The 26,351-nt window shown below is 40.3% G+C and overlaps 1 protein-coding gene across 1 annotated transcript; it reads left to right on the top strand.

The window, feature by feature from the left end:
• The first annotated feature begins 142 nt into the window (after window positions 1-142).
• On the top strand, window positions 143-26,351 carry agr2 (anterior gradient 2). Its single transcript, XM_061966108.2, has 8 exons — window positions 143-184; window positions 7,614-7,735; window positions 7,804-7,867; window positions 18,749-18,801; window positions 18,887-18,963; window positions 25,479-25,542; window positions 25,994-26,077; window positions 26,163-26,351. The coding sequence occupies exons 2-8, from the start codon at window positions 7,627-7,629 to the stop codon at window positions 26,210-26,212; spliced, it is 501 nt and encodes a 166-aa protein (XP_061822092.1). The 5' UTR covers window positions 143-184; window positions 7,614-7,626; the 3' UTR covers window positions 26,213-26,351.

The raw sequence follows: 26,351 nt of genomic DNA, 5'->3' as shown, positions 1-26,351 counted from the left end.
TACAGACAAATAAGCATGCACAAAACTAGAATAATCATATAACTACTGCATGCTGAAGTTATTTTCTAGTGCCTGTACAGGTGAGAGGAGAAGAACAGAGGGCGTGACCGTAGACGGATGTGTATTTAAAAAGCCACCCGGTAAGATCCTGCAACACTATTCCTACCTACACGCCCAGGAACAGGTAAGATACGACAAGGTTTCATATGAACTTGAATCTCCTTTTTCGGTCTTGCTTGTAGCTGAGCCAATTTGTAAATAAATATAATTTCCAGGGCTAGAGAAGAACAACATTGCAAAATACAGTGACACATATACTGTATGTGTATCAAGTGTGTGAAATATTAAACATGCATATTCATTCAGTTGATAAAATTAGTAGTTTGTCGCAGATTACAGTAATGTCATGTCAAAGGGGACCTATCATGCAAAACCTTTTCTTACCTATTGGTACCTGTTTTTGTGTATTTGGGATCTGTACAAGTCCAGAACATTTAAAATCAAACCATGGAGGCATGGCAGAGATATTAATAAAAATATCTTGCCTTCTTTCATATTTCCTCCAAAGAAGCTGTTTGGAATTTGCCCAACTTGTGACATTTTTCCAATTGGTGGTGTCAGCAGACGTCTCCATAGGTGGTAAAGTTTTACCCGAAGAGCTTCCGCCATTGTAGTCCGACGTTGTAGCCTATCAATTCCTTATTTTCCTCTATATATAGGGGCGGTATAGTTCGGTTGGTACAGTGGCCATGCCAGCAACTTGAGGGTTGCAGGTTCGATCCCCGCTTCCGCCATCCTAGTCACTGCCGTTGTGTCCTTGGGCAAGACACGTTACCCACCTGCTCCCAGTGCCACCCACACTGGTTTAAATGTAACTTAGATATTAGGTTTCACTATGTAAAGCGCTTTGAGTCACTAGAGAAAAAGCGCTATATAAATATAATTCACATCACTTCACTTCTATCGTCTTGTTGTGGGGCAGACTGGTTCATACATGCACATGCATCCTCCGCTGTTGCCCTTTCTAATTTCTAAAGTGTATAGTTCGAACTTATCTGTCTGTATACCCGATATGGAAGAGCTAAAAACTACAACATGGCTAACGGGGAGAAGACTCAGTCGAAGTGGAGGCTCATTAATAAGAACGGCGCATCCTGAAGAGACTGTCAGAAAGTAGCTTGAAGAGGGTCTGTAAAACAAACTACTTTTGACCAAATAACCACCATTACATGTTATGGAGACCACAAGGAAGTGCTTTAAATGTAGAAAAATGTAAAGAAAAATGTCAAAAATATAAATGCAAAAAAAGGTAAAAATCCAAAAAACAAAAATCAGAATATATGATATTATGATTTTTTTGGGGTAGAAAACAAATACAAAAACACTATTAATCTGGATGTTTTCTTTTACAATTTATTTCACTGACATGAGCAAAACAAACAAGAGTAGATTATATGGGCTTGCATGCTCTGATACAAGCAGTCCTTCAGTGCGTTTACTTGTGCAAAGCTGAACATAGCTACTACAAGTGTGTATGATTGGCAGTGTTGGGTTAGTTACTGAAAACCAGTAACTAGTTACAGTTACTAGTTACTTTATTTCAAAAGTAACTCAGTTACTAACTCAGTTACTTACACCAAAAAGTAATGCGTTACTGTGAAAAGTAACTATTTAGTTACTTCTTTTTTTCTTCTTTTTTTTAAAGCTCCCATTAATGCCCTTTTTGCCTTCATTTCAGTACTGTTATTGCACTGGAGAATAATACAATCTGTTGATCAACTTGACATACATTTTTATTTTCCTTTTAACATAATTAATGAAAAACAGTGCAACATAAAAAGGCATTCCTCCTTTCTTTAAACTTGGACCAATGACCATGAATAAAAAACAAGTTAAAGTGCAACATAAGAAGGCACATCATCTTCCTTGAAACATAAAGCCTGACATCTGGAGTGATGCTGCTGTCTTCCACACTTGGAGCCATGGATTGTAGAATACTTGTTTTCAGTGGCAGGATCATTGACACAGATGGTGAAGTTTCAGTGCTCAGTAGAGATGGAACACTTTTGAGGGGTTTAAGCACCTGGAGGACCTCACCTGCCACTCTCACATCATCATCAGACAGGGTGACATTTGTCTTCAGGGTGTTGTGGGTCAATGCAGAGTATATAGCTGCCTGCTGCTCCAACATATCATAAGTGGAGTTCCACCTCGTTGGGACATCATGTATGAGCAGGCAGCTTTAGCATTTCTTGCTTTGTCTTAAGCACATGAGCAGCTGTTGTGCTTGGGTGGAAGTAAGAAACCTTCCTGATCCTCCCAAAGAGGCGCTCCATCCTATTGACTGAGATTCCCTTCTGTGATGCCAAATTCACTACATGTGCAAAGCACCTATCTGTGGTCCCAGTCCTGCCTCATTCTCTGTAATTATTTGATTTTTGGCATTATCACGTGTGACTGGGATATCTTTATCTTCCATTCCTCCACTGCTTGTGTCAGTACCTGCGCAAGGTGACTCTCGTAGAGGGGGCGTGTCTTCTCATCTCCCAGTCTGCTGTGATGAAGTGAGCGCTTATAGTTCCCCTGGACGTCCACCCGTCTGTCATGAGCGCAACAGATGATGCTCGGGATAGTTCATCCACAACTTTTTTCTTCTCCTGCTCATAAAGATCTGGCACAATCTTATTGCTGAAGTGGGTGTGCGACGGGATGTCGTAACGTGGTTCAAGCACGTTCAGCATGTGTTTAAAACCCTCGTTTTGCACAACCGAGTCTGCACTTATAAACACACCGATTCAATGGCGGGGGCGTTCAAGCTCCTCCGTTACTCCGCTCGCCATGACCACGCTGTGTGTGGACTGAACGTGCCAACAACTTTTTTTTTTGTTTCATATATCAAACCGCGGATCACGTGCTTGTGTGCCTCATCCCCTCCCCACACACACACACACACACACACACACATAGAGCGCGCCTCTTTTCTTCTCTCCGGCTTGTGACAGAGGAAGATTCAGAAGAACGACACCGCAGCGCTTCTGTTTCTAGCCGATACTACATCAAAAGTAACGTAAAATAACGCAGTAACGCATCATGTAGTAACGGTAACTAAATTACTGAATTAAAAAAAATAACGCGTTAGATTACTAGTTACCGCCGAAACTAACGGCGTTACAGTAACGCGTTACAAAGTAACGCGTTAGTCCCAACACTGATGATTGGTATCCAATACTCAAGCCTCCAATCAGTTTTGTATCAAAAGTGAAAAGGTTATATTGGAAAATTACTATTTTTTTGTGTTTCGCCGTGTCTGTCACATTTTCTACATGCTTTTCAAGTAATTGGCTCCAAAGAACGCACCGTACAAAAAAAAAAAAGTTCCCTATAAAAATAAAGTTAATATGATTTTTTTGTGATTTGCTATGAGCAAAGAGGTGGTATTGGAGAGCCACCCAGACACCAGTTTTCTTTTAAATTCAAAAGTGTTCCTCACATTTTTATCAAAGTGCTGTCATTTTTTAATTCATTTGGCCTCATACCGGATTATTAGGAAAAACACAAATTAAGTCACCAACATGTGGGATTTTTGTTTAGGCACTAAAATGCCACAGGGAATAGCATTCTGTACAACGAGAACCAACATTTTATATGAAAACCAGGGCAAATTTTTGGCAAAAAAGTGAATACTACTGGACCCGCCTGCCTATAGCTTGTTGAAAAACTGGTTTGAAGCAGGTTCCTGTTCTGCAGCACTAGGTGTGCAACGATAAATGGAAGTAATGACGACAGCGGTAAAACTCCCAACGGTTAGTATTATCCTATTGAATTGAAATTATCGACCTAGATTGATGATTGCACTTTGATAAACATTCGGACTGTCTGGTGCCAGCTTGCTAGCTTAAGTGCTAACATGAAAATAAGAGACATTAACGTCTTTCCCCTTTAGGAAAGGACATACCACAATATAAACTGATATAAACACATTGCTGTCTGAGTAACCTACAAGCTGTGCTCTCTTAGAGCAGAGGATTGTTCTGTACTCGGAGAAAAAAAAGAGGAAGGTGTTTTTACGGTGCAAAATACGAATCAGAGTAGAAGGAAGAGGGTCTAAAAAAGGTGAATAATAAAGTGTACAAAAACCTCTTCATGCTGCATGTGTGCTCTTCAAACTGATTTACAATAACTCTGTATTCCACACAAATGGCAAAAAGATAGTCCAGAACAATAGCAACTTTCATCTGGAAGGGGTTTTAATTCCTTCGCATTTAAAAACTCCTTCCATCAATCCACAGAGCATTATGAATGAACTCCGAGACATTCGAAAGTTTTGTTTCCATGATTCTCCGTCTGAAAATTCCTTGTAATAAACTCTCTCCTGCTGGTCTTTCTTTGCCTCAGACCTGTTTCTGGTCCAAGACCTTCTTGGTAGTAGCTTTACGTTCGTAGTGCAATATGAAATAATTTCTTGAGGCTGTCTGCTATTTAACACCAGCATAGCCATTTTCTAATCTGTGCCAATATTACAGCTAAAGATGCCTGGTGTGACGTCATAGGTCAACAGGAAAAGCAATACATTTATCTGCGCTAAAAGGAAATAAGCGCCCCCCAGTGTACGGGAGGCACATGGTGTATGATCGCATTAGAGAGATTGCATGGACACTTGGACTTCACACACAGGTGTGAAAATACAAAAAAACTGAACTATTTGAGAAATCGGACTAATTTAGTGCATGAAAACGTAGGGACACACAGCTCAGCTTTGTGTAGCAATTGTGTATTCCCTCTCTCAACTGCGTTATTTTTTTTCTTACTGCTCCGAATTAGGCTCAAACCCGGTTTGCCGGTGTGAAAGGCCAGCGTCCTGACGACTGAGCTAAAAGCACAGGCAATCTTTCGGACCACCAGCACTTTTCTTGAAGTTGACTGGCCTCTGTTGCACTCGCAGAGACGTGCACGCGCCGGTTGCGAAGGAGACATACAGTATTAATGAACAAAACAATGTTTTAAAGTGGGTGATATTTTTGCATTGTTGCTGTTCTGTTGAGTAAAATCCTGATTTATTTATTTTTTTATAATAGGTTTAGGCCGTGGCCCCCCATTTGGTTAAGGCAGCCCTGGTGGTGGTTGTCGGTTTTAAAATATTGCTATTATATGAGCAGTTTTCCAAAAAGAAGGGAACACGGAGAGGCTAATGAAAAAAGGGGTGTTGAAGCAGCATGTGTCTCCAAAAAGGTCATGTTTAGGTTGTTTAGAATTTTCTCTAAGATTATATTTCTCCACTTTTGTTGAGAATAATTGTTATACATTCTTGGGTAGAAGGTTATAGTTTGCTTTGTGCATAGGTTTGAGCTTTTTCTAAAAGCATTTGAATTTCAATATATCTGATTCAATATATAAAGTGTTTGTATGTTCTCGATATCCAACATGATGTATTATTCTAACTGACCTTTTTTGTAACACAGTTAATGAATGAATTGTACTTGTGTAGTTATTCACTCATATTTCTACGCAATGACACTAGCGAGCAGGAGAGAACATGAAGTGATTTCTGGTCCAGAACATATTTAGCTTTGTTCATTTTTGAAATATTTCCTGCACCTTGTGTTGTATTTTTATTAGGGATGTCCGATAATGGCTTTTTGCCGATATTCGATATTGTCCAACTCTTTAATTACCAATACCGAAATCAACAGATACCGATATCAACCGATATATGCATTTGTGGAATTAACGCATTATTATGCCTAATTTGGACAACCGGTATGGTGAAGATAAGGTACTTTTAAAAAAAATTATTAAAATAAGATATTTAAATTAAAAATTATTAAAAAATATTTAAATTAAAAACATTATCTTGAATAAAAAAGAAACTAAAACAATATAAAAACAGTTACATAGAAACTAGTAATTAATGAAAATTAGTGAAATTAACTGTTAAAGGTTAGTACTACTAGTGGACCAGCAGCACGCACAATCATGTGTGCTTACGGACTGTATCCCTTGCAGACTGTATTGATATATTTTGATATATAATGTAGGAACCAGAATATTAATAACAGAAAGAAACAACCCTTTTGTGTGAATGAGTGTGAATGAGTGTAAATGGGGGAGGGAGGTTTTTTGGGTTGGTGCATCTTGCGTTTTTTATGTTGATTTAATAAAAAAACACCAAAAAAACCTGATACCGACGGCAAATGTTAGGGACGGCGTGGCAAAGTTGGTAGAGTGGCCGTGCCAGCAATCGGAGGGTTGCTGGTTACTGGGGTTCAATCCCCACCTTCTACCATCCTAGTCATGTCCGTTGTGTCCTTGGGCAAGACACTTCACCCCTTGCTCCTTATGGCTGCTGGTTAGCGCCTTGCATGGCAGCTCCCGCCATCAGTGTGTGAATGTGTGTGTGAATGGGTGAATGTGGAAATAGTGTCAAAGCGCTTTGAGTACCTTGAAGGTAGAAAAGCGCTATACAAGTATAACCCATTTATCATTTACCGATAATAAAAAAAACGATACCGATAATTTCCGATATTACATTTTAACGCATTTATCGGCCGATAATATTGGCAGGCCGATATTATCGGACATCTCTAATTTTTATATGAGATTTCCAGTTAGTCTTATCTAATATTACACCCAAACATTTGCAATTGAGAGTAAGGAGTCAGGAATAGCAGGTGTAAGCCAAAATTGGGGAAAAGACTAGAAGTGTTTAGATGGCAAACTATAAACCCCCATGCTTCTCTGAGTTGACCAAATATGGTTAGTTTTTGTCTCTTTTTTCAAATTTGTGATCAGTGAGATTTTCTAGAACAGGGATGTCAAACTCATTTTATCTCAGGGGCTGCATGGAGGGAAAATCTGTGCACACGCGGGCCGGACTATTAAAATCATGGCATTAAAACTAAAAAAATAAAGACAACTTCAGATTGTTTTCTTTGTCTTACTTTGGCCAAAAATAGAACAAACTCATTCTGAAAATATTACAATAAAATATGGAAAAAAATAGCGGCAGCAGTAAAGTTTAGATCCAAGAAAGAAAGTGTATGAATTATAACTGAATAAATTTACATATCCATAAAAATGTATTTTCTTTTTTTTTAGAATTAACATTTATGACAACCTTTTTCCAAAACACAATATAGAATGTGAGATATAACAGGATAATGCATACATTTATCATTTGTTTTCAAAACGCTTACAAAAAAGTGGGAACCCAAAAATTTACTGTGGGACCCCATTGTTAAGACTTGATGGGGTCCCTGGCACCCCATTTTGAAAATTTCTAGTGCCAACACTGATGGAGTATTGGTGCATGCTAAACAGCAGCAGGCGGCTGTGGCCTGCGGCCCGGTTCCAATACTAATCAAATATCATCCCGGGGGTCATAGATAATCCATTCGCGGGCCGGACCTAGCCCGCGGGCCTTGACTTTGACACCACTGTTCTAAAAGGATAAGTTGTAGGGTGAGGAGGGGAAATAGATGTAGTAAAATGTGCATTAGGTGTGGAAAAGCGGTATAGTACATGAATGGAAACAGCACTCAATCCATCCATTTGCTTCTGGTAGGGCCCCACAACCAAATGTCCCTGCTCTAATGTTCTCCCTCCATGTCTTCCAGAAACCCTGCAAAGATGATGAAAACATCACTGTCACTCCTCCTGGTGCTCGTAGCCGTGTCTTTTACATCTGGTAAATACACGCCGAAGACAGGCAAAAGGATTCCTAAGACTCTGTCCAGAGGTTGGTGAGGATGATGACAAACACGTTCAAAATGCTGCGTCTTTACCTGCGCTTCCACTCTCTCAAAGGTTGGGGTGACCAGCTGTTCTGGGCTCAGACGTATGAGGAAGGTCTCTACTGGGCTCGCTCACAGTAAGTTAGAAAATGACATGGAATATGTGGTGTTTTTGTCTCTGCCCTAAAAAGGGAGATATTTGAGCATACGGGGACAATTTTGTCTCTGCTCAGGTCTTTCAAATGACAGAAAATGCATCGAGCTGTATGCTTTCAGTATAATTGACAAACTGTACTGAAATATTTGCAACAAAATGTACATCCAAAGAACTGAATACATATTTTTCTTAGAATTGAACAGGTTTCAACTGAATGTCAGTAATAAAATATGTCACAATTAGAGATGTCCAATAATGGCTTTTTTGCCGATATCCGATATTGTCCAACTCTTAATTACAGATTCCGATATCAACCGATACCAATATATACAGTCGTGGAATTAACACATTATTATGCCTGATTTAGTTGTGATGTCCCGCTGGATGCATTAAACAATGTAACAAGGTTTTCCAAAATAAATCAACTCAAGTTATGGAAAAAAATGCCAACATGACACTGCCATTTTTATTATTGAAGTCACAAAGTGCATTATTTTTTTTTACATGCCTCAAAACAGCAGCTTGGAATTTGGGACATGCTCTCCCTGAGACAGCATGAGGAGGTTGATGTGGGCGGTGTTGGGGGGTGGTGGGGGGAGTAGGGGGTAGCGGGGGGTGTATATTGTAGCGTCCCGGAAGAGTTAGTGCTGCAAGGGGTTCTGCGTATTTGTTATGCTGTGTTTATGTTGTGCTACGGTGCGGATGTTCTCCCGAAATGTGTTTGTCATTCTTGTTTGGTGTGGGTTCACAGTGTGGCGCATATTTGTAACAGTGTTAAAGTTGTTTATACGGCCACCCTCAGTGCGACCTGTATGGCTGTTGACCAAGTATGCCTTGCATTCACTTGTGTGTGTGAAAAGCCGTAGATATTATGTGACTGGGCCGGCACGCAAAGGCAGTGCCTTAAGGTTTATTGGCGCTCTGTACTTCTCCCTACGTCCGTGTACACAGCGGCGTTTTAAACAGTCATAAATTTTACTTTTTGAAACCGATACCGATAATTTTGAAACCAATACCGATCATTTCCAATATTATATTTTAAAGCATTTATCGGCCGATAATATCGGCAGTCCGATATTATCGGACATCTCTAGTCACAATGCAGTGGTGGGCCGTGCGTTTCCCACCTAGGCCTTCAGTGATGTCCTGTGTCCAATGATTACCTCTCAAAATACCATCATTGCGTACCCCGCCTTCCGCCCGAATGCAGCTGAGATAGGCTCCAGCACCCACCGCGACCCCAAAAGGGACAATCGGTAGAAAATGGATGGATGGATGATGTCACCACATGACCATTGCTGGAGAAATACTATACAGAAACACATTTATGCCCTACTGACCATTGAATCACCACCAACAGTGTACAGAACAGGTTATTTTCTGGCATATCAGCAATTAAAACATATCCTATGTGGTACTATCGAAATTAAAATAGCAAAGAACATATTAAACGTGAAAAAATAAAGAAATAAAATATCTGAACTCACAATTTGTAGCACCCATTCGAGCTTCCGGGGTTGGCCGACATGGTCTCACAAGATGTTGTTTCTCTTTAAATATCCTTCTTGAAAATGACTTTGTGTCGGCTGAGTTCTTAAAGTTTACTCCACAGCGTGCTCATCAAAAACATCCCACTGCCGGCAAGGCTACATTCAACAACCTAAACGGGGCTACTGCGCATGCTCTTCACTACTGTGGCATGCTGGGTAATGGAGTTCTTATGTTACCTAGCTCGTAACATCACATCTGCCTTAGGCCAGCTAGAAGGCCTTACTGACAACAACTCGTGATCTGATTGGCTATTGCGGCTGTCTGTCAACTGTATCTGCCCGTTCCCTTACAGTACACAGACGCCCGCATTGTTGATTCTGAAGGCTTCGAGCAGATTTGGTACAGCATGGCAACATAAGCTAGCTGAATTCTGATTGGATAAAAACTCTATAACCCAGGGGTCGGGAACCTTTTTGGCTGAGAGAGCCATGAAAGCCAAATATTTTAAAATGTATTTCCGTGAGAGCCATATAATATTTTTTAACACTGAAAACAACTAATTGCGTGCATTTTTAAGTAAGACCAACATTTTTAGAATATAATAAGTCTCTTATTCTTTTTAATAACATTGTTATTCTGAAGCTAACCAATAATAAATAGAATACTTCTTACCATTAATTCGACTTCTTGAACAGGTGCAATCGAAAATGGATGGATGGATTAAAATGTTTGAGAATGGTTATAATTTGAATGTTATTTTTAACACTGTGATTACCAGCGGAATTATTAATTACTTATAGTGTAACGCAATGTCAGCTAAGATTTATCTGAGAGCCAGATGCAGTCATCAAAAGAGCCACATCTGGCTCTAGAGCCATAGGTTCCCGACCCCTGCTATAACCTAAAACAACAGCACATAATATGACATGAAGAGAATATGAATACTTTTAGATATTAAGAGAAAGTAAATGAACAATTACTTGTATCTTTAATTATGATCATGATTTCTGGTTATGTTAGGTCAGGAGAAAAGACCTTGACAGCACACCACTGTCACAGTGAGCATTCACAACAATTTACCAAATGTGGTAAAAGTCACTTATCTATGAAACTAAGTGTACACTCAAATAGCTTGTTTTCGTTTGAATATACTCAGGTTAATCATGAAACTACTCACAGTATCCTCCCATACACAATAGTGCAGCTTCGGCATGTTAGCTTCAGCATGAGCTCATTGATGTATTTAACTCTGTAAAGACTCACATACCTTACAGATATACTCCCCAAAACATGTTTTTACACTATAATGACCCACTCGGGGGAATAAATTATTTACAAATTGGCACACTCTAACTGAAAAGGGAGATATTCAAGCATACAGATGCAAGGACACGACTTCTCTCCGCTCAAGCCTGAGCCAGGTGTCCCCAATTGATATAGCTCAAAGCATTATGCGCTCCCTGCTGGAGCCCTCCAGTACTACAGTGGCCCGTTTTAATGCTTGTGTTGTAATAAAGTTAGCTACATCATGTGATACGGATGCTGCGTTCCATTTACCTGGGAAGTGGGAAGTCGGAGCTGGGAATGACGTCACTGCCGAGTTGAGATCGTTCCAGTTACTAAGTCGGAAATCAAGATGGCCACATTCATGAAAGCTATTTTTGCGTTTGCATTGTCTGAATATAAACAACTTGGGGAAATATGCACTCTTTCTGCAACCTATGAACACGCTAGATCAGGGGTCCCCAAACTACGGTCCGCCAGTGTCCAAAATCTGGCCCGCGGGAAATCTAAGGTTTAAAAAAAAAAATATATATATATATTATTTTTTATTTTTTAAAGTAAAGCTAAAGTTAAACTACCAATGATTGTCACAGACACACGAGGTGTGGTGAAATGTGTCCTCTGCATTTGACCTATCCCCTTGTTCACTCCCTGGGAGATGAGGGGAGAAGTGGGCAGCAGCGGTAAAATCTGTCCTTTGCTCAGGCAAATCATATTGTCTAAAAATGCATTTTCCAATCGATAACATGACATCATCAGCGGCAAGTACGCGCTCTTTCAGTCAATTAGTGTGCGAGAAATTCACTGTATATATATATATATATATATATTTTTTTTTTATATATGTATATATATATATAAATATATATATATATATATATATATATATATTAGTGTGCGAGGAATTCACTGTATGTATATATATATATATATATATATACAGTATATATATATATATATATATATATAATATTTTCATATACATATATGTGTATATATATATATATATATATATATATATATATATATATATATATATATATATATATATATATATATATATATATATATATATATATATATATTGTGACTTGAATTCCCTGGGAGGAACAACTGGTCCAAAACGCAACAATATATATATATATATATATATATATATATATATATATATATATATATATATATATATATATATATATATATATATATATATATATATATATATATATATTGTTGCGTTTTGGACCATATATATATATATATATATATATATATATATATATATGTATATATATATATTGTTGCGTTTTGGACCAGTTGTTCCTCCCAGGGAATTCAAGTCACAATTCGCTCCCAAGCTCTTTACGACACTTAAAGCGGAGTTGAAAAACCACCAGAGACAGAATAGGTATTTTGTTGTATATTTTCAAAGCTTTGCCAATATACATTGATTGAGACCAGTCTACATTCTATTGCGCCTCCCAAAATGGTCTGTCCTCCCAACGCCAAAAAACCCCTCTTTCCTTCCCCCTCCCTAGCCATAATACAAGCACAACGTCTCCCCAGTCATAATACATTCCAAAGAACTCAAGGTTAACACACACAGTTTACTTGCTGACAGAGCATCAAGAGAAGAAATGGAAAACACGAGCTGTTTTCAAATATGACTAAGAAATGAAAGAAGTACAACTTAAATTCGGATATATGTAAACATCTGCCTCCGACAATTCCCCCTTCAGATCTTCTAAAAAGATCTTTATCACTAGTACAACACTTCTAAAATACGCCCCTCTTTGAGCAAGCTAGTAAAAAATTAAAAGCATAGTTACATGGGAGATAAACGGATGGAATCTATGTCAATGTCGTCACTCTCAGGGAAGGAAACTGGCATTTCTCGAAAGTCACCACTTTGCCAGACCCCCTTCAGGGACACAGCAAACCCAGGTTGTTCAGCAAGCCCCTCAACAGCATCACGAGTCAGGTTGGTCAGTCTCAACAGATTATAAAAAACATAGAAGTTGATCAGAGTAATGCAGGTAGAAAATCTGGAAGATCTACACGACGGTAGACGGCAGCTCAACGGAGAGAGGTGTCTCTCAGCGTCGTCTTTTGGGCCCCTTCCGTGTCAGGCTCCTCCGCGGGAGTGCGGAGGTAGAGGTGGTACCAGGTGTCCCCTGTACCAGCTAGTCGAAGGGCGTGGGACGTCCGTACCACGACCTTGAAGGGACCATTCCACCTGGGCTCCGTACACTTGCGTTTGATGACCTTGATCTTGACCCTCTCAGTGGACGAAAGGGATCTGGAGTGGCGGGCTGTCATCCTCGAATCTGTACAAAAGAACTGGCACACAAATTCTGCATTTTGTGTAAAATACCATTTTGGTTTTACGCTGATTCCTTCTTCCAGGGGGGTGTTGATCCTGGGAAGGGGCTGACCTGTATGCAGTTCATAGGGTGAAAAACTCAAAGGGCGGTAAAACAGTTTTATTCACGAACATTCAAATGATCATTAACGCTAATTGCAACATGTCAATCCAATTCAATTTGGTCTGTGCACAGATTTTAGCCAATTCGTTTTTGATATTCTGGTTCATCCTTTCAACCTTACCTTGGGACTGAAGATGGTACCCCCAAACCGAACCTGTGTTCTAGTCCAAGAGCATTTTCGACCAAGGCTAAGTGAGTAATTTTAAAATGGGTGTTTTGTCTGACCTAATCTTTTTGGGGAAACCATGTCGGGGAATTAGGTCATTCACAAGCCATTTAATTACTGATTTTGCATCCTCTTTTGAGGTTGGGGTTGCTTCCGGCCAACCACTGTGATTGTCAACACAAGTCAGCAAGTATCTTTTCTCTTTCACCGGATTGATCATATCAATGAAGTCAAAAACTATACACGGTTCACCCTCACCTCCTCCATATTCCAAATTGATCTACTAAACTACTATTGATGTGCAAAATCGTTATTTTCAAGTTAAATTTACAAACTTACAACAATTTAGTTATAACTTCTTCCCCACAGAAATATTGTTAAAGCTATTTTGTTGTACGGAGTCTGAATCCAAAAGTCTGAATCCACCCTCACCTCCTCCCCCTTCTGTTTCTGAAAAAGAGACTGTGTCAGTAATACTATCACTTTCAGAAACATCTAAGAAAAAGGTCAGCTAATAGTCAAGTACAGCAAGAGCAGGGGCGGAGGACAGGTCATGTTTGAGGTCAATGAAAGTCATTTCATTCTCTGTGGACCACTGGAGGGTGGTATTAGGGTAGGGGACCCCTTAGCAAAATCAGAAATAACTCAACCTCAACTAAATCCTAAATTTTATGTAACTTATTCAATATGGTGAAAGCTTCAGAATATGCCTATATTTATATCGACACAAATACTAGAAAAACACTAACCTTATGGCGGATGCTTTTCGCAATAGTAATTTGAAATTTCACCACGCCTGGTGGCCACAATAACAAATTAAGTCAAGCTCATGTTGTAGGAAGTCGAATGATGCGGACACGTTTGTTACTGAATACTTTCTATCAGACTTCTGTCATGGCGACTGTGTGTATGTAATAAGCAACTATAATTTTTTGATATGCTTAAATGTAATGTGTCGTTTTAGCTCAGCTGTTGTGTAGCTGCTATAGCTCCTCGTAGCCTACAGCCGGGGTGTCCAAAGTGCAGCCCATAGCTATGTGTTTAACAGAAAACTTAAACAATAGAAAATGTGGTTTTGGGGTGTCGGTGCAATGAGTGGCAGCTACGCCGTGTTTTATCATTGGACCTAAGTCTTTGGTTATGTAGGCGGGGCAAAGAGCAAGGGAACAATGTGGGACAACAATTGTGTCCATCTTATACTATGCTAGTTGTAGCAAAGATATGTCAACATGAGCAGCCACACCTTGAGTTCCAACATATATAAATATAAAGGAGTTAAAGGCCTCCTGGCATGAACATGAGGCGAGTCGGGTGGCGGTACACACAGAAGCATTTCAGTCAGCCAGGGTTTTCACTGATAGAGCAGTTGGAGATGTCAGCCATTTCTGGTGTTTCAGGCTGTGGTAGGAGCTCCTGGAGGAGCTTTGGTAGTGGTGTCGCAGCTTGGTGGTTGAGCCATCAGGTAACACCAGGAAGGTTCCTTCTGTGCAATATTGAATGTCAGGGTACAGTCTGTAAAGGAGGTCATTACCAATTAGGCAAGGTGTGTGCAGGTCAACCACGAAGGGGTGCTTCAGCGAGAGTCCAGCAATCTGAACCGGAAGAGGTTTGGTGACCGGTAACATTCTTGTGACCTCAGCGAAGCCTTCGACCTTCAAAAAGGAAGCACACAGTTTCTTTGGTACCTCTGCATTCAGAAATGAGTGGGTGGCACCAGTGTCAATCACAAACTGATAACATTGTCCGTTGACACTTATGTCTGTATTTCTGTATTTCTGTATTTCCTGCTGGGGCTTCTGCTTTGGGCGTCCTTTGCCATGCCTGTATGATGTTTTGGCTGCAATTGGGAGCCTGTCTCGTTCAGAGGAGTTAGGACATTCACGTTGCCAGTGACCCGGCTGGTCACAGATGAAACAGTTTTCACCCTGTCTTGGCCTTAAAGCACCGTGTCCACCACCCGAGTCCAACCGTCTGGTCGCACGTCTGTTGAGGATTCTTTCCTCCACCTGCTGGGACTCAAAAGCAAGGTCACCCACTGCTGAATATACGCTAGCTGATCTTTGACCTTTTGGTTCTTTTAACTTTTCATCTTCAGCGATCTGTAATTTAAGTAGTTGTTTCCTTGTTACTCTACCACCATCCTGCTCTGTCCAATTTTGCATGTGATGAATAAGATGTCCCTGCCATGTGTTGTTTTTGGCACCGTGTATATCAGGGTTAGCTTTGTTTAAAGTGTTTAGCCAAAAGTTCCCTCCCTGAGGTACAGGTGGGAAAGCAAGGTCAACAATGGCTTGCATGTCTGTGACGGCAAAATGCTTATTTTGAAATTGGCCCCTAATAGCAGCTTTATGTGTCAACAATGTCTGGTATGCACGCGCGAGGTTGCCATCTGCCGGAGGAAAATGGTCAGACGTGCAAAGGAAGGGGTTAAGAATTTGAGCCAATGGAGACATTTTAAGTTTTGGAGGTAGGTACAATCTTAGAGAGGGCGTGTGCGTACCTCCCTCTCTTGGCACCGGAGAAGGGGGTGGACCACCAGGGCTCCTCCTGTGACTGTCAAAAGTGGGTATAAGTATAAAGACGCTTCCGGCTTTACGTCATAGGGCGGTGGCCTAGTCAAAGTCTGGGTGGGTCGTTTGAATAGTCTTGTGCTATTCTTCTCTAACTTTCTTTTCTCTTCCGTCAAACTCTTAAATTCTCGAGCACATAAGTTCTGTAAGCCTTCTTTTAAACCGTTAGGTTTCTCACCCTGTGCTCGAGCCATATCCTTATCTAATTTATCTTGTTCCCCCCCTCCGTCTCTCCCCGCGGATTCCACCGTCACCAATAGCAACACACACACACACAAGCACGCGCACACACACACAGGCACGCACACACACACTCACAAGCACGCACACACACACTCTTCCACGCAACCAGCAACACACACACACACACACACAAGGAAAAAGCTGCACGAAAGCTCTTTCTCTGCGTTTCACTTGCCCATAAAACTTCCAGTTACTTTTCTTTATTTACCAAACGTTTGAGTTCACGACTTTTCGAGTGTTGTAAACTCCCTCTTAACCCTTTCATGAAACGTTCTCCTTTTTTCTTTTTTCTTTTTTTTTTCTCTTTTTCTTTTTAAACTCTACCTGCCAATTTCATTGTTGACAACAGTACATTCATCACACTCCCCCCCACCGCCATCACATTCCGTGGCCATCTCGTCTATTTTTTCTCAATCTTCACCTGTGCTCTTTATTGTATCATACAAAAGGACTTGAACCCAGAACTCTTTTAGGGGAGACCAAACCCCCAGGGCGAGCCACACCCGACTATTTGCTTACTCGTCAGTGAAGCAGCCCGTCACGGTAATCTATCTTTATCGTATTATTCAAACGGACTTGAACCCAAGAATATAACATACGAAAGGACCTTGAACCTAAATCTTTATTGTATTATTCAAGTCACAGGTGAAAGATTTAAGACGCAATGACATGAGTTGGCCACCATATGCAATGACGGACAAGGCAAAATGCAACCAATCCATCAAAATATCCACTCTGTGTCTGGGGTACAAACAGTGTTTGACTTACATACTTCAAGACAGACTCCTAAAGCAGATTTTAGAAAAAGGCTCTGCTTACCTTGTTTTATGTTTGGCCACTCGTGAGTCTGTCCAGAAGAGTGTAAGAGGTGTCCAATTCTCAGCGTGTCGCCCGGACGAGGCCCCCAAATTGTTTCGTTTTGGACCAGTTGTTCCTTCCAGGGAATTCAAGTCACAATTCGCTCCCAAGCTCTTTACGACACTTAAAGCTGAGTTGAAAAACCACCAGAGACAGAATAGGTATTTTGTTGTATATTTTCAAAGCTTTGCCAATATACATTGATTGAGACCAGTCTAACCCTAGAACATTCTATTGCGCCTCCCAAAATGGTCTGTCCTCCCAACGCCAAAAACCCCTCTTTCCTTCCCCCTCCCTAGCCATAATACAAGCACAACGTCTCCCCAGTCATAATACATTCCAAAGAACTCAAGGTTAACACACACAGTTTACTTGCTGACAGAGCATCAAGAGAAGAAATGAAAAACACGAGCTGTTTTCAAATATGACTAAGAAATGAAAGAAGTACAACTTAAATTCGGATATATGTAAATATCTGCCTCCGACAATATATATATATATATATATATATATATATATATATATATATATATATATATATATATATATTAGGGCTGCAACTAACGATTAATTTGAGAATCGATTAATCTGTAGATTATTACTTCGATTAATCGATTAATAATCGGGTAAAAGAGACAAACTACATTTCTATCCTTTCCAGTATTTTATTGGGGGGGAAAAACAGCGTACTGGCACCATACTTATTGTGATTATTGTTTCTCAGCTGTTTGTATATGTTGCAGTTTATAAATAAAGGTTTATTTAAAAAATAAATAAATAAAAAAAAAAAAATAAAAAAATTGCCTCTGCGCATGTGCATAGCATAGATCCAACGAATCGATGACTAAATTAATCGCCAACTATTTTTATAATCGATTTTAATTGATTTAATCGATTAGTTGTTGCAGCCCTAATATATATATATATATATATATATATATATATATATATATATATATATATATATATATATATATATATATATATATATATATATATATATATATATATATATATACATACACATACATACATATATATATATATATAATATATATATATTTATATATATGTATATATACATATTTATATATGTATATATATATATATATATATTATATATATATATATATATATATATATATATATATATATATATATATATATATATATATATATATATATATATATATATATATATATATATATATATATACATATATATATATAGTCTGGCCCCCGGCCAAATTGATTTAATCTAATGTGGCCCCCAAGTCAAAAAGTTTGGGGACCCCTGCGCTGGATGAAGAGAAAATACAGGTAGCGATATAGAAGGTAGATACTACATCAAATAAATGTTGTTTACACTACAGTGATTTTACCAAACAGTACTGTGTATTGAGCAGATTTACTGAGACAAAAACGAATCAAAAATGCTAATAATGGATATTATAGAAGCGGATATCGTTGTTTACCGCCATCTTTGAAACAAATTAGGTGGTAGTCAGAATGCTTCGACTTTGCAAGTCGGAAATCTGACTTTGAAGGACGCTCCAGTTGAAATTCCGACTCGGAACTCGGAAATTCCGACTTCTAAGTACAAATGAAACACACCAAAACACTTGTATACTCTGTAACGAAAATGTAAACTCTATAGCTATTTAATGTCTGCTATTGACATTTAAATAACTCTAGTCGCGAATGGATTTTGTGATATCCGCCACATTTTGACAACTCTGATTGTTACCAATGGATGATTCTAGAAACAAGCCCTTGATGGTGATCTTCCACCTGGAGGACTGTCCACATTGCCTGGGTAAATATTTCTGTTCACGATTGAGAGTTTGAACCGTGACTTCACACAAGAATGAAAATAATACACCTTTTTTTTTTCTGGGCAGCGCTGAAGAAGGTGTTTTCAGAGGACGATAACATCCAAAGAACCCTAGATGAGGACTTTGTTGTACTCAACCTGGTGGTAGGTCACACGGTTCTGACGTACGGTTTGTGCCGTAAGTCTGGACACCAATATTTTACTTATCAATAAAAAATTATAATTAAAAAATATATATACACACGCATAAATATGTATAGGGTTCTGACGTACGAGTTGTCCTGTAAGTCTGGACACAAATATTATACTATCAGTAAAAAATACATGTATATGCAGTGTATATATAGTCGAGGTTTCTGTGGTTTATCCGTTATACAGTGGAGCGGAATATACGTTAGGTCAGGAAAATACACAGAGACTATTTCATCCCTACAAGCCTGTTTCGCAGGTTTCCCTGCTCTTTTTTTATAAAATCCCCTGAAGAGCAAGGAAACCTGCGAAACAGGCTTGTAGGGAGGAAATAGCCTCTGTGTTTTTTCCTGACCTAACGTATATATATACATACATATATATATATATATATATATATATATATATCATCATAGGCATCCGTCCGTCAGTAGTGACGATGGGTTGCGCCTGGGGGAGTTCATTCTTTCTTGCAGCGGCGGCTGTGGCTGTACAGCCCCACTCTGGAGTGACAGTCTCTGGTGCAGTTGGCGCAGACGTATGTGGAGGGTTCTGACACAGGAGCATGTCCCGCGTCACGGAGTTTCCGCTTTTGTCTCCTCGCCTGCAACAAGGAGATGTGCTTCTCCTCGGCACGGCGGGTTCCTGTAGCAACAGTGTGCCTCCAAACGTCGCGGTCTTTTGCAGCTTCCTCCCAGTTGTTGTGGTCGATGCCTGCCTGTTTCATGTCACGTTTGCACACGTCCTTGAAACGCAGTCGGGGGCGACCAAGGGGTCTGGAGCCTGTTGACAGTTCGCCGTACAGGACAGCTCTGGGGAGCCGGCTGGGGTCCATCCTGTGGACATGGCCAAGCCATCTGAGGCGGCGTTGGCTGAGCATGGTGAACAGGCTGGTGGAGTGAGCACGATCTAGGACTTCCATGTTGGGAACTTTGTCCTGCCATGAGATTCCCAGGATGCGGCGAAGACAGCGCAGGTGGAAGCTGTTTAGCTGTTTCTCATGTCTGGTGTAGGTGGTCCAGGCCTCGCTGCCATACATCAGTGTGCTAATGCCGCAGGCTTGATAGACCTGGAGTTTAGTGCGTGTGGATAGCTGGTTGTTCGACCATACTCTTTTGGACAGCCTGGCCATCACTGTGGCGGCTCTCGCAAGACGGGTGGCACGTTCTGTGTCGAGTGACAAGTCACTGGAGATTGCGGATCCAAGGTATGTAAAGGTGTTGACACATTCCAGAGTCTGATTGTCGACGGAGATGGAGAGTGGAGTTTCAGCATCTTGGCCCATGACATTGGTCTTCTTTAGGCTGATGGTGAGACCAAACTCTTTACAGGCAGATGAAAGCCTGTCCATCAGCCTCTGGAGCCCAGACTCGGTGTGGGATACTAGAGCTGCATCATCAGCAAAAAGCATTTCTCTCAGGAGGACACTGGTCACCTTGGTCTTGGAGCGCAAACGGGCAAGGTTGAAAAGTTTCCCATCAGCTCTCGTGTGTAGGGAGACACCTTCAGAACATGTGCCGAAAGCAGTAGACAGAACGAGGGAGAAGAAAATTCCAAAGAGGGTTGGTGCAAGAACGCAGCCCTGTTTTACGCCGCTGTGGATTGGAAAGGCCTCTGATGTTCCTCCTTCCCAACAGACGGAACCCTGTGTGTTTTCGTGGAATGATCTTATGAAGGCAAGGAGTTTTGGGGGGCAGCCGATCTTTGCAAGCATCTTAAAGAGACCATCTCTGCTGACAAGGTCAAATGCTTTAGTGAGATCAACAAAGGCGAGATACAAGGGTCTCCTCTGTTCCCGGCACTTCTCCTGCAGCTGCCGAAGGGTGAAAATCATGTCCACTGTGGATCTTGCTGCCCTAAAGCCACATTGTGACTCAGGGTAGACACGTTCTGCAAGGAGGTGGAGTCTAGCAAGGGCGACACGAGCAAAGACTTTCCCCACGATGTTAAGCAGGGAGATGCCGCGGTAATTATTACAGTCACTACGGTCTCCCTTGTTCTTGTACAGTGTGACAATCTTAGAGTCACGCAGATCCTGGGGGACGGCTCCATCATTCCAACAGAGGCAGAGGAGATCGTGAAGGTGCGGCAGTAAGGAAGGTTTCCCAAGTTTTATGACATCAGGTGTTATCCCGTCAGCACCTGGGGCCTTGCCGCATGCGAGGTTATCAATAGTTTTGCTGAGCTCTTCCTGCGTGGGTTCCTTGTCAAGCTCCTTCATAACAGGCAGGTTTGCAACTCCATTCAGACCCTCCTCTGACACAATACTCTCAGTGGCATATAACTCCGTGTAGTGTTCGGCCCATCTTCCCATCTGCTTGTTGCGGTCGGTGATGACTTCACCAGACTTGGCTTTCAGTGGTGCTGTTTTCTTGATGGACGGGCCAGTTGCTTGTTTTATCCCCTCATACATGCTCCTGATATCTCCCGTGTCCGAGGCCCTTTGTATGTTTGAGGAGAGCTCAAGCCAGTAGTTGTTGGCACAGCTACGTGCCATTCGCTGGGCTTCGCTCTTGGCCTTTCTCAAGGCGTCAAGGTTCCTCTGTGAGGGGTTTCCCTTGTGCTTGAGGAAAGCGGTACGCTTTGCCTCTATAACTGGCTCCATCACTGCAGCACTAGCCTCAAACCAGTCTGCATTTCTTCTCGTTCTCTTCCCATATGTTGCAATGGCTTGGTCGTAGATGGTATCACGCAAGCATTTCCATTTGTCCACAGCACTTTGCCTGATTGATGGTCCACAGAGTGCTTGGTCAAGGGAGGTAAGGAAGCGTTGTGTGACAGCCGGGTTGGTATAACGACTGGCATTGATGCGTGGACGGGCCTTCTGCTTGGTGTGATAGATCTGTTTTGGTCGTAGCTTGACCTTGCTGAGGACTAGTGAATGGTCCGTGTCGCAGTCAGCACTGTGAAACGTCCTTGTGAGAAGCACGCTGTTAAGGGCCTCTCGCCTCGTGATGATGAGGTCGAGCTGGTGCCAATGTTTAGATCTGGGGTGTCTCCAGGATACCCGGTGCAGAGGCTTAGTCTGGAAGAAGGTGTTCGTGTTGCAGAGCTTGTGGTAGCAGCACAGCTCTAGCAGACGTTGTCCATTTTCGTTCATGCTCCCCACTCCAAAGTGGCCAAGGCAGTCTGGCCAGGATTTGTGGTCAGCACCTACCCTGGCATTGAAGTCTCCCAGAAGGAGCAGATGCTCATTTTTCGGGATGGTGCTGACAGCCGTGTCGAGCTCCTCATAGAACTTGTCTTTTGACTCTGGTGGTGAGCAGAGGGTCGGGGCATAAGCACACAACAGGTTTGCTGGTCCACTGCTGGTAGAAAGGCGGATTACAAGGATCCGCTCAGAGCCTTCTGTCGGTGGGTCCATCATGGGAAGCAGAGTGTTTTTCACTGCAAATCCCACACCATAATCCCGGGTTTCCGCCGCACTCTTTCCCTGCCAGAAGAAAGTATAGTGTTTTTCCTTCAGCGAGCCAAAGTCAGCAAGACGTGTCTCTTGGAGCGCAGCAATGTCGACATTAAGTCGGTGGAGCTCACGATCAATGATAGCGGTCTTGCGCGAGTCGCTAATGAGATCAAGGCTGTCCAAGAGCCCTGTGCGCATTGTTCTGACATTCCAGCTTGATACTCGAAGAGCTGGTATCTTCGTTTTCTTTCTCTCAGTTTTCGCTTTTTTTCTGATCATCTTTGGTGCAATTGTTGACGTATGCTAGCCGTGCTTTACCCTATTCCCCGCCAGGGGAATAGGGTAAAGCACGGCTAGCATACGTGCTAGCCGTAGGATATTTTGGACACTGTGGATTGTCGTGTCCACCGGAACAAAGAGGAAAAGAACCATCCTTGAAAATCCGGGGGAGAAGGTGTAAATCTCGCGCCAGGCCGTACCCATATCCGCAGCAGGTCTCCAAGGTGAACAGCCTCTGGCATGTTAGAATAAGAATGATTGCAAAATTGGACTTTCCCACATTTGTGTCTTAATTTTAATTAAGACACAAATTTTGATTGACCAGTTTGATTGGCACAGTTGCCAATCAAACTGGTTTCCTGTAAGGTCGGCCGCCGCCTCCTTCCTGAAGCTTCTTTTTTGGAACTACCTCAGGTTGAAAAATGGTCCCAAGAAGAATGTTGTCGATTTTTTTTTTTTTGGAAGAAGTACAACCTCACTGTGGCCGTCAAGACGCTGAAGGAAGACACCATGGAGGTGGAGGAGTTCCTTAAGGAGGCGGCTGTGATGAAAGAAATCAAACATCTCAACAATCAGCAATCCGACACATATGTAGGATTAACCGAGGGAGAATTCAAAACCAGATGGAACAATCACAAGGCTTCTTTCAGGAACCAAAACCTGCGAAATACCACAGAACTCAGCAAACACATTTGGGACCTCAAAGACAATAATGTTGAATATTCAATAACATGGCAAATTCTTGCATCCAGCACACCTTACAATAGTGGTAATAAAAGATGCAACCTATGCTTGAAAGAGAAACTGTTTATTATTTACCGTCCAGACCTGTCATCCCTCAACAAGCGCAGCGAAATTGTAACAGCATGCCGCCATAGACGGAAACACCTCCTAGGTAACACATGAGCCAATCACCACGCCCCTACGCCAGCCTGTACCCACCCACTCTGTGCCCTATATAAACCATGGTATGCGAATGCTCCCATTAAAATCTCCTGATGATTGAGGGTACCCCCCCTCATGAAACAGGCCTGTAGAGATGAAATAGTCTTGTGATTTTTTTCCCACACATACATATATATATATATATATATATATATATATATGTATATATATATATATATATATATATATATATATATATATATATATATATATATATACATATATATATATATATATATATATATATAATGTGTGTGTATAAAATATATATATTCAGTATTTATATATACATATATATACTCTCTCTCTCTCTCTCTCTCTCTCTCTCTCTCTCTCTCTCTCTCTCTCTCTCTCTCTCTCTCTCTCTCTATATATATATATATATATATGTATGTATATATATATATATATATATATATATATATATATATATATATATATATATATATATATATATATATATATATATATATATATATATATATATATATATATATATATATACTGTCCAGGGTGTACCCCGCCTACCGCCTGAATGCAGCTGAGATAGGCTCCAGCGCCCCCCGCTGGGAATAAGCGGTAGAAAAATGGATGGATGGATACACACACATATATATATATATATATACATATATATATATATATATATATATATATATATATATATATATATATATATATATATATATATATATATATATATATATATATATATATATAATGTGTGTGTATAAAATATATATATTCAGTATTTATATATACATATATATACTCTCTCTCTCTCTCTCTCTCTCTCTCTCTCTCTCTCTCTCTCTCTCTCTCTCTCTCTCTCTCTCTCTATATATATATATATATATATATATGTATGTATATATATATATATATATATATATATATATATATATATATATATATATATATATATATATATATATATATATATATATATATATATATATACTGTCCAGGGTGTACCCCGCCTACCGCCTGAATGCAGCTGAGATAGGCTCCAGCGCCCCCCGCTGGGAATAAGCGGTAGAAAAATGGATGGATGGATACACACACATATATATATATATATATATATATATATATATATATATATATATATATATATATATATATATATATTTATATATTTATACACACATAAATGTATAATAATATTTTTAGTTAAATAATTTTTTTAATGTACATTTTATTGTATATATGAATGTATGTTATATGTCTTTTAGACTTTAGGGACATCCTTTATTACAAATTACTTTATTACATATTATATACCTTATATACATAGAGGAGCTGCACAATTTATGAGTTCCATTCTTAAGATGCAGTGTCGATATTTCGTGTAAATCTGAGTTTATACCTAAATTATACCTACATCACTACACTGTACACAAAACATATTAGGAAATACAGAAATAATGATATTAAATCCATCAATTTTCTACCGCTTATTGCCTTCGGGATCGCGGGGGGCGCTGGAGCCTATCACAGCTACAATCGGGCGGAAGGCGGCGTACACCCTGGACAAGTCGCCACCTTAAATATAATATTTAAACGAAACAGTAACTAAAAAAAGAAAGGACAACTTCTTACCAATTCTGGCCAAAGTTAGTTGCCGTTCATGGGCTTTTGACCTTGTCTATTTTAACATGCATGGTGATGTTTTTTCTTTTCTTTGGCACACTGCCATCAGAAGAGTCTGCCTTAGTTTGGGAGACATGATGAAGGCAAAACGTTTAGAAAAAGAACTAAAGCGGCTTTGTCATTCCAGTGTTTTTTATACACAATGATATTTGTGTCACCATGAAGTGTGCTTGTTGTTGTTCCTCCACAGTATGAAACTACGGACAAACATCTCTCTCCAGATGGACAATACGTCCCCAGAATCATCTTTGTTGGTAAGCGCTAACGATAGCATGCAGTAACATTTGAATGATCACTTCAAGTGTTTGAGCTACAGGAATCAGAGGCTTACTAAAAGGTGTCCAAACTTTCCCCCTGGACCAGAAAAAACTTACACTCAGATTTTCTTTATTATTATTTTATTTTTTTATTTTTTATTAAACACAATTAAACCAATTCAGTGTGGGTCAATATGGATTGTATTGATGTACACATTTTTCCATCGTAGTTTGCCACATTGATTGTCACAGTTTTTCTTTCCTGCTTTATCAAAGTGCTGGCACTCACAACTTTTTTTGGCCCCATGGTGGATTATTTTAAAATCCACTGTCTCCACACTGAAACACACTCACGACAAATACACAACACATAATAAATATAATGCATTTTTAATAGTAAGTTACTGACTTTTAGTTTGACTAAAGGTTTTTCCTCCGTACCCTTCAGACCCTACCTTGACGGTGAGAGCTGACATTACTGGTCGCTATGGCAACCGCATGTACGCTTACGAACCAAATGACATCAAACTCTGTAAGATGACACCTCACCACTGCAGTATATTGTCAGGTATACACGAGCAGCACTGAATGTTTCAATAATTGATCTGCTCTTTCAGTGGCGAGCAACATGGAGTTGGCCAAGAAACTCCTCAAGTCTGAGCTGTGAGCGGCAGACAACGTGTTCCTCCTGAGACGCATCAACAATTTCATGTTGTAAAAACCAAGCACTGGGAAGTTACTTTCATTGTAATCATCTTATTTCTTATTATGATGTTGTCTTTGAAATAAATTTGATTATGAAAGAG

Source organism: Nerophis lumbriciformis, linkage group LG11, assembly GCF_033978685.3.
Source record: "Nerophis lumbriciformis linkage group LG11, RoL_Nlum_v2.1, whole genome shotgun sequence".
Taxonomy (NCBI): domain Eukaryota; kingdom Metazoa; phylum Chordata; class Actinopteri; order Syngnathiformes; family Syngnathidae; genus Nerophis; species Nerophis lumbriciformis.
Note: the sequence above shows the minus strand (reverse complement) of the source record. Positions and strands in the feature narration are given on the sequence as shown.

Coding starts and splice junctions, on each gene's coding strand:
- agr2 (XM_061966108.2), top strand. CDS start 7,627: ATGATGAAAACATCACTGTCACTCCTCCTGGTGCTCGTAGCCGTGTCT. Junction 7,868..18,748: donor CTCTACTGGGCTCGCTCACA/GTAAGTTAGAAA, acceptor GGATGATTCTAG/AAACAAGCCCTTGATGGTGA. Junction 18,964..25,478: donor TTGTTGTACTCAACCTGGTG/GTAGGTCACACG, acceptor GTTCCTCCACAG/TATGAAACTACGGACAAACA.